General features: G+C 32.1%; 1 protein-coding gene and 1 non-coding gene across 2 annotated transcripts; both read left to right on the plus strand.

Moving 5' to 3' along the window:
- Positions 1 to 3674: 3674 nt before the first annotated feature.
- LOC132612328 (uncharacterized) lies at positions 3675 to 4385 on the plus strand. Its single transcript, XM_060326616.1, has one exon. The coding sequence runs from the start codon at positions 3675 to 3677 to the stop codon at positions 4383 to 4385; it is 711 nt and encodes a 236-aa protein (XP_060182599.1).
- A 996-nt stretch (positions 4386 to 5381) lies between these two features.
- TRNAL-CAA (transfer RNA leucine (anticodon CAA)) lies at positions 5382 to 5465 on the plus strand. The gene has a single exon. It is a non-coding gene; the product is annotated as a tRNA-Leu (tRNA).
- The last annotated feature ends 4863 nt before the right edge of the window (positions 5466 to 10328 follow it).

The raw sequence follows: 10328 nt of genomic DNA on the forward strand, positions 1-10328 counted from the left end.
TTCTGTGGCGACTTTGTCTTGTCACCACTAAAGATCAGTTTTTTTTTTTTTTTTTTTTTTTAAGTAGCAATTCAAAAAGTCTCCACTAAAGGTTAAAATTCATATTGAGCCTTCAACAAATGTTTCAAAACATGTATAATATGTGTATACTTATACAATGATTGAACTTTCAAAAAATATTCCAAAACATGTATAATATGTGTATATTTATACGTTAATTGACCCTTCAAGAAATATCTCAGAACACTTGTGGTGACTTTTAAAAGTCGCCACTAAAGGTTCGCTGCAAACTTCCGTTTATTTTTCTATCTTCTACTAAGGATTAAAAAAGAACAACAACAACAACAACAACAACATCCCAGTGAAATCCCACATCGTAGGGTCTGGGGAGGGTAGAGTGTACGCAGACCTGACTCCTACCAAGGTAGGACGGCTGTTTCCGAAGGATTAAAAAAAAAAAAAAGAACTAAATAAATAAACTAAAGTAACCATCATCGAAAACTTAACAAACTAAAATAAATCAGCTACAAACTAATAAAATTAGTAAGTATACATTAATTATACATTTATTAAACATAAATTATACGTTAATTATACATTTATTATACACATATTATGCAATAATGATACAGTTTCTATACGTATGATACATTTCCTATACATATACAATAGTGATACATATTCTATACAATAATAATATGGCGTCTATACGTATATGTATGATAAATTTTTTATATGATATATTTTTTATACGTATGATACACTTTCTATACAAAAATGATATAATTTATATACATTTTCTATACAAGAATGATACAGTTTATATACATATGCTGGAATTATATATACACTTTCTATACAAGAATGATACGGTTTATATACACTTTCTATACAAGAATGATACAATTATACATATGCTAGAATTATATATACACTTTCTATACAAGAATGATACAGTTTATATAAAAATGCTGGAATTATATATACACTTTCTATACAAGAATGATATAGTTTATATACACTTTCTATACAAGAATGATACAGTTTATACATAAATTATACAACAATGATACAATTTCAATACTTATGTATGGAATATGTATAATATGTGAATCAATGTATAACTAATGTATAATATATGCATGATTAGTGAGTATGCGTGTATGGAATATGTATAATATGTGAATCATTAGTGTACAATCAATGTATAATGTACATACTAATGCATAATATATGTATGATTAGTGAGTATACGCTGATGATACATTTATTATACACAAATTACACAAACAATTATAAAAATCTATGATACGTTTTCTATACATATATGGTAGGGATACATATTCTATACAACAATGATATATTTTTTATACGTATGATACATTTTCGATACATTTTCTATACATAGTTGATCTTCAGTGGATTTTACCAAAAAATAAAATAAAATAGATCTTTAGTGGTGACTAAAGCCGCCACAAATAGGCCTTTTTTTGCAGCGGACTTTTAGTGGCGACTAAAGTCGCCTCAAAAGGTCGTGCTGGCTACACTTTCGGTTTGGAGAAACGTGGGCCATCCGGTGGGAATAGTTTGGGCCGAACGACCCTTTATGTCCTTTTCCCTAATTTTAATTAGATCCATCTTTGAGATCGAACAAGTAACAACAACAACATATTTAGTGTAATTGCACGTGTGTTAATTTTATAGAATTTTTTCCTGTCTTATTAGCTCAGAAAATGCTAGCATGTGTTATGTTTGACAATGACAAAGGAAAAGGAGCAAAGTATCAAGAGGAAGCATCATCTGTGCTTTCAAATTCAGAATGTAAGTTAATTTTTCAGGTCCCTTAATTTTTAAAATTCTTAGTATTGGACATATTATATTTGTAAAATTATGGATGCAAACATATAATTTTTGTAGGCTCAATAATTCTTTACACACACATTTATAATTCACATCGAAAATACAGGATTCAGATAAACCCGCGACTAAATAGTTGCATCAGCCCTTGTGTGCTTTCTGTTATGTCTTTTTTCCAGAAAGATCTTCTTTTCACGCATCCTTTGGTCTCGAAATTTAAGTTATATATATCGATAGGGTAAAAAGATATATTTATAGCGTATTTTAATCTGTTTAGCAAGTAATGTAATTTGATTTTAATTTACTTATCTTTAATTTGTAAGTTATATACATTATTAGTGCAAGAAATTTTCGCACATCATGTTATTTTTATTTGTTTTAGCAGGTTACATGTCTTATTCTCAAGATTATAATTTACGAGATCTACATTTAAGAAAGCTTACATATAAGTATCTATTGAATCTTGATGCGTAAAAACAACAAGATATAACTTAATTTTTGTTATAATTTCGAATGTATACTAATAATTTTGATGTTTACAGTAAAGTATATATAAGCCATGGCTACAGTTGAAAGAACGACTAATTACAGGTGCTTCGTATGTTCTTTTAAGGTCTAAATAATCGGCTATAACGACTAACGAGTCTAAAAATAGAAGCATGTATTATCTTTTAATATTTTTCTCTTTTTTTTTTTTTTTTTTTTGTATTTCCATTTATTATTGAAGTCATAGCATTGCAATTTTGACAATTAAGGGACTAAATCGTAGTGTATAGCACACCACCTAGAACTTTCAAACCTCTTACACCTTTTAGTTTCAGTTACATCACAAAGTCTATTAGAGTAATTAATTAGTCTATTTCTTGCCCATGTTTTAATGAAGCTCAATAATTAATTAATTCCAATTTCATGGGCAGAAAAAGAAAACTACATCAATGGGAAAAAATGACTAGGTAAAAGTTTGGCAGTTGCTAAGCTCTCCAGTATTTTTTCTTATAGAAGCTTCTTCAAATCAATATTTCTTGACAAGAAAATGAAAATAGCAACAAAACTATCCATTTTAAAAATAAATATAATCTATTTCTTTCTTTTTAACTTTTTTTTGGAGAAAGACGAACAACGTGAACAACAAATCAAAAAAAAATTGTAAAATTTGAACCTCTACCCCCGTGGCGGATGCAGGATTCTCACTAATGAAGTTCAACAACTGTTATATAATACATAAAATTTACCATATGTATACATGAGTAGGATTTTCCAGACAAAGGGGTTCAGATACTGCCACAGATTCATCTGAATTCATAACTTTTGACACTGAGTGTACATATATATGTAAAAACACACTAAACATCAAGAAATATTATATCTAAACCCTTAGTTCTGACAATATAATGAGTACAACACTAAGAAGCTTAAAAGTAGAATCCATTAAATTATATCCTGGTTGATCCGCCTCTATTTCCGCCCCTTTAGCTTCGCCCTACACCTATTTGCTGCAAAGATTTGTTTAAAAACTAGGCTGCAATTATAAATCATAATATACTCCTTTTTGACAAATATAATTGCTTTAATAATAATTCACGAGGAGAAGCTTCCATGACTATAATAATAAATAGAATAAAGTCATTGACAAAAGAAAATAAAAATTTCAACACAATTGTCCCACACCAAGTCAAATATTCAAAGCCGTGCTAACGCGGTTAATTAGTACACTATAGTCATGTACCAAGGCTTCTTTTATATAAATTCATCATTCCATATCATAGCACAAAAATATCATCAATTCATCAATCTTTCAATTTATAAAGTTTCTAAATATGTCTCCACCTCAATCCCCAAATTCATCTAGGGATCAAGTTCGTCCTTTGGCACCTTCATCCCATCGTATACACGTAGAAAATGAAGAAGGCATTAATTACACGTCCACGTCCACATCCAGTACAGAGTTAGCAAAAAAACGACGTCGTAGGAGGTGCATCAAATGTTGCGGTTGCTGCGGAGTTACGACAATAATCGCAGGTATCGTCATCTTGATTCTTGCGCTCACCGTTTTCAAGGTAAAAGAACCTAAGATATGGATAAACTCGATCAAGTTCGAGGGGTTGAGTGCCCTCACTAGTAGTTCCAATCTTCAAACCAACGTGAATATTACGGTCACTGCTGATATTTCCATTAAAAATCCTAACGCGGTCTCGTTCAAGTTTAAAGCTGCAACCGCTACTCTCATTTACAGCGATAGAGTCATCGCGGATGCCCTGGTGCCACCAGGGTCTGCCAGGGCTCGACGGACGTTCCGGATGATCATAAAGGTCACAATTATGGCTGAGAAATTAGTGGGAATTCCCCGGCTAACGAGTGATTTGGTAAAAGGGGAATTGCCTATAAGTATGTCCACAAATATTAATGGAAAGGTCAACTTGGGTTTGTTTAAGAAAAATGTTCGTATAAGGATGAATTGTAATATGGTGGTAGATTTACAAAGCCAGGATGTTAAGGACATGAATTGCGAAAGGAAAGTTTCTCTCTAGTTATTAGAATTCGAAGGTGTGACACTACAGTAAATTGAGTGATCTTCCATTGATTATGAAGGGTCAATTCTTGGAATTCGAACACTACAATTTGAACTATGACGTTTTGACTATTATATATGGATGAGAAATTCAATTTTAATTAACAGCGCGTATTATAAGCTATATATGGTATACTTAGTTGAGGTTAAGATCGGAGTGATATATGTAAGGACTTCATGGCATTGTTCTATATATATATTTCTTTAATTTGTTTGATTTTTTTTTTTGTGTTTTTTTTGTTTTTGTTTTGTGATTCATGAGTATTAGTGTGGAATATGATGGAGGGAAGGAAAAAAGAATGTTGTTTCGAGTCTGCTTTGTACGACGATTAATTAATCAAATTCTCTCCAATTAAAATATACCAAATTATAATTTCCATTATTGTAAACGAATTATGTAAGCATTAATTCAACATCATTTTGCTGCATGTTGATGCTCGTTTTTTACAAACATCATTTTTAAGCTTCATGTTCTAAATAAGTATATGCACTCAAAGAGACAAAAATGGAACTACTTTGATTCTTTGTTTTTCACTTAGTTAACTGGCAATTAAGGCCTGTGAATTTTCGAACATTTGTCACTGCAGGGCCTATAAAAATATTAACGTAAGTGCATTAACATTGTTTGCAAGTCATGTCAGTGTAGGCACAACGTAGCTTTAGCTGTGCTTGACTAACATGATAAGTCGTGTGATTGATTGGGTAGATATTGAGATGAACTTCAAACCGTTGAGTCGACGTGTTTTTCTGCTTGAAGTAATAAATAAGTGATCCCGAAATCTCTGGTTAAGGATGGAGTTGGAGGAATTCCAACCATCTCACCACATTATTTGTGGTAAGTGAGAGACCTTAACTAATTTCTTATTTAAACAACAATTACAATTTACTTGTTAAAAATTGAGCACAGTTTGTTTTATTGTTAAAATAGAAAATCTGCGATCTGCTTAACAAATCAGTCAGGATGGCCGAGTGGTCTAAGGCGCCAGACTCAAGTTCTGGTCTTCGTAAGAGGGCGTGGGTTCAAATCCCACTTCTGACAGTTTCCTTTTTTGTGTTTTTCATTGTTAAATTTATTATTATAAGCAATCTCTGATGATTATTACTACTTTAAATTCTCAAATCATAAGTTGTGTTAAATGTCAATTTTTTATTTATTTATCTCTCACTCAGTATTTGGTATTCGCATTGAGATCTTGACTATTAATCTCAATTGTACAATGTCAGATTCATTAATAAAGGGTGGCACGCGCCCTACCAAGAGTTATTCCCTATCTATATCCGAAACTGAGACCTCTGGTAAAGAGTGTTGTAATCCTATCTATCCCAACATTATATCTTATGTTGGTTTATGCCAGAGTCGGACCCAGGATTTTAAAACGGCGGGGGCACTATTATCTTAACATAAACGCCAACAAAAAATGTAATGATGATTGAGGGATAACACTGTGTCGGACTGGTAACTCATAACGTAGCAGTGACGAAAATACAAGTATATAGGTCAAATATGTGTAATAAATAAAATTTAACACAATGAAGCAAATGAAAAGAGAGAGCTCAGTGGGTAAGGCTGTGCAATATGTGGTGACAGTGCATGTTCGAATATGGGCGAGCTCATTTAACGCTTATTGTTTTTCTAAAAATAGGCTCAAAAAAATAATTTGAAAGATTTAAAGTAAAGTTGCAGAAAAAAAAAAGTTTAACAGCGCTGGACAAAGGTGGAGGGGAGGGGACAAGTTGGTAATTTTGGATTTATTATTTTTGTTTCGGAAAAGGGTAAAAAATGCCCTTAATCTACGTGAAATTGAACAAAAATACTCTTTGTTCATAATTTGGTCTAAAAATGCCCTTAAACTCTATGAAATTACAAAAATGCCCTTATTGTTTAATTAGGCATTATGATTGTTGTACCTCAACCTTAAAACCAAGAATGATATCAACAAATGTTTATCCAACTTCAATTCGGAAAACATTAAGAAATAAATATTTTCTATTTTATTAGGAAAAAGAATTTTATAGTTATCTAAATGAAAATTAATGATGGGGTTACTATGATCTTATATATATGACATATATTATCAGTTTAAAAAGTACAGGGGATAATTTTATTTTAATTGATAAAATGAGATTAAGAAGAAAATAAATTACTTTCTACTTTCTTATTAGTTAAAGGGATTTTTAAAAGAAAAGAAACAAAAAAAAAGGTTTCTTTAAAAATAATATTCTTATAAAAAGAATGTGTTTAAAAGAAAAGAAACAATATGTTTATTACGAAAAAGACATTTTTGACCCAATTAAGTAACAATAGGGGCATTTTTGTTAAATTTCATATAGTTTACGGGCATTTTTGAACCAAATTATGTACGGAGGACATTTTTGTTCAATTTTACGTGGTCTAAGGTCATTTTTGACCCTTTTCCCTTTTTATTTTAAATAAATATGGGACCAGGGTTAAAAATATGCAAAACTCATAGTTTGGTCAAACCCTGCTTCCCCTATCATTATTTAGTTGGGCTAAATATATTTTATTTCACAAATGATTGAAGCTGGATTAATTAGAAGACTAAATTATTACTTCCTCCGGTTCAAGCTAAGTGTTCAATTAACTTTTTTATTTTAATTCAACCTAAGTGTTTACTTATAAAATGAAGTAGGAATTAATTTTATTATTTTTATATTTACCCCTATTTATCCAAAGCAATATATAAATAAGAGTCTTATTAATTAAAGATAGTTTAATTTTTTTTTTTTAAGAATTAATATTTTTCATTAAGGATGTAAAAAAGACTAAGTGAACACTTATTTTGAATCAGAGAGTAGTGCAGCACATTCTCTCCCTTTCTTAAACTCATTCACTCAGTTCAAATGTAACACGAACTCAACTCCATTTTTCTCTGACTTCTTCTTCAAAATTCTAGTCCCTTTAGAAGAAAAAATCCTATATTCTTCAGATTGAAATCAATATTTTGAAGAAAAAAGTTGTTGATTTTGAGGCTTATTCTATTAATGATGATTGAAGGGGAGCCTTGGCAGTGGTGGAGTCAGAATTTTCAGTAAGGGGTTTAAAAATATAAAGAGGTAAATATACAAGAAGCTAAGGGGTTCAACACCTACCATATATACATAAAAAAATAATTTTAACTTTCAATATACACTGTAATTTTCTGTCGAGGAGAACCCCTCAACTACACTTGGCTCCGCCCCTGAGCCTTGGCGTAACTGGTAAAGTTGCTGCCATGTGACCAGCAGGTCACGGGTTCGAGCCGTGAAAATAGCCTCTTGCAGGCATGCAAGGTAAGACTGCGTACAATAGAACCTTGTGATCCGGTCTTTCCTCAGACCCCGCGCATAGCGGGAGCTTAGTGTATCAGGCTGCCCCTCTATTAATGATGATATAATAAAAGTACCCCTCTATTTTGGTTTATAACTCTGCTCTCCATTAGCTAAAGTGATCAAATATATCCCCGTTAGTCAAAGTGTTCACTTATAAAAAGGGCAGCCCGGTGCACTAAGCTCCCGCTATGTGCAGGGTCCGGGGAAGGGCCGGACCACAAGAGTCTATTGTACGCAGCCTTACCTTGCATTTCTGCAAGAGACTATTTTCACGGCTCGAACCCGTGACCTCCTGGTCACATGGCAGCAACTTTACCAGTTACGCCAAAGTGTTCACTTATAGTGGATGAAAATTCCCAATTCAACCAAAATTACCCATTTAATTAAAAATACTCATGCCCCATATTATAACCCGTCCCGACCCACAAAAAATAATTCCACCCCACCCAAATATATCCCTTTTACGTTCTAAAACATTTCAGTCCCATGTTTTGGTTCAGTTTTTAACAGTTTTCGTTCAGTTTTTTGACAGTTTTGGTTTAGGTTTTGTTTTAGTTTTTTATTCATGTTTTTGACACAAGTTTTGCAGCAGGTTTTAGTTCATTTATGGTTCAACTTTGGTTGCACGTTTTGGTTCAGATTTTGAGTTTTAGTTTTGTTCAGTTTTGGTGCAGGTTCTGTCCAGTTTTTAGTTCAGCTAAAGTTCATTTATGTGCAGTCATAATCTTCAGTTTTAGTTCATGTTTTTTGGTTCAGTTCACTTATGTGCAGTCATAATCTTCCATTTGATAATCTTCTAATACAAATCAACAAAAATTATGGGAATTTATGCTTACGTGCTTCTGGATGCCTAAGTTCTAAGTCCACTACACTTCAACTAATTAGTAATACACTAGTTTATCTGTTCTATCAGAGTCTGTTTTGCTGGTTTTCCTCAGATTTCATTTTCTTTGTAGTGATCTTGATGACATTTGGGAAATGCTCATAGCATTTTGGATTTTGTGCCATGGAAACTTTTTAGGAGGCTTTTGGCCATAGAAATAAAAAAAAAAATCATTTTTTTTTGGAATATTGGAGTTGGAGTTATGTTTGGCCATAGTTTTTGAAATTGTATTTTTTGTTGAAATGTAGTTGTTTTGGTTGTGAAGAAAGTGATTTTTTTAAAAAAAAAAAAAAACGAGTTTTCTTGTTTTTGGAATTCCGGAATACAACTTCAAGTTGTATTTGGAATTTTTATGGCCAAAAGCTGATTCCGGAAAAAAGTGAAAAAAATTTCCCGAATAAAATAATTCTTATGGCCAAACGGGCTCAATTGAGTAATAGTAAATCCACATTTGAGTTTGAGTAAGTTGTTAATACATGGGTGGTTATTATATAGCAAAGAATGATGATTTATTTTGCACAAATGCTGTCATTGCTAGCTGACAGTAGATATGACAGAATTTTTGCACTTTTGCACTTTTGAGTTTTGAGTAATAAGTTATTAATGGAGGGTTGCTATCTAGCCAAAGAAAAATGATTTAGTGGGGACAAAATGCTGCCAACTAGTAGCAGATTGTAGATATGCCAGAATTTTTGGACTTTTGAGTTTGAGTAATAAGTTATTAATGGATGGTTGCTATCTAGCCAGCCAAAGAAAAATGATTTACTGGGGACAAAATGCTGCCAATTTGTAGCAAATTGTAGATATGACAAAATTCTTGCAATTTTGAGTTTGACTAAATTATTAATACATGGATGGTTGCTATTAGGCATTAGCCCAAAATTTTGGGTGGACTGAAACATTTTAGAACGTGAAAAAAATATATTTAGGTGGGGTGAAATTATTTTTTGTGACGGGTTATAATATGGGGCATGGGTAATTTTGACTGAATTGGGAATTTCCATCCATTTAAGGGTATAAGTAAACACTTTGGCTAACAGAGGGGTATATTTGATCACTTTGGCTAACGGAAGGCAAAGTTAGCCAATAAACTAAAGTAGAGGGGTATGTTTGACCCTTTTTCTCTATGATAATTGTAAAGTTGAAGGAAAAGTTATTTTGGCACTGAATTTCCATTCTAACGTCAATACCAAAGCTTAACTTTAGACCTCATGTCTGAATATCAAAAAATCTATATATGTAAATTTCATACAAGTGTATGGATGAAGTTGCCAAGAACAAGAAGCGGAGAAGGACCAATTCGGCCAAGTTTGAGCTTCTTCAGTACTGTCTAAACATAAACAGTTTCTAAAAATGACTATTTTTAAACAGTGTCATCACAAACGGATATCTGGTATCATTCCTATACTTTTTTTTAGAGTAAAGACTTTTTTGGTTCACATACTGGTTATGCAAAGATTAGGAATACAAAAATTGTTGTGTTGATTAATACTGAAGGAATATGGGAACTGCCTCAAAGCAATTCTCCATGACTTTCTAGGTGTTGTAGTGTATGTAGTTGAGGTGACATTTGTGTCGATGGTTTTCTAATTGACCTGATAGTATAAAAACTCATTTACACTGACGGTGTATATAACTTAAATTCACCCTGGATACCCATAATTGGAGATAAACTACTGTAACCAAATG

Source organism: Lycium barbarum, chromosome 9 (genome assembly GCF_019175385.1).
Source record: "Lycium barbarum isolate Lr01 chromosome 9, ASM1917538v2, whole genome shotgun sequence".
In the NCBI taxonomy this organism is placed as follows: Eukaryota; Viridiplantae; Streptophyta; class Magnoliopsida; order Solanales; family Solanaceae; genus Lycium; species Lycium barbarum.

Bases quoted from the DNA above. Each gene is read 5' to 3' on its own strand.
- LOC132612328 (XM_060326616.1), top strand. From the start codon at position 3,675: ATGTCTCCACCTCAATCCCCAAATTCATCTAGGGATCAAGTTCGTCCT.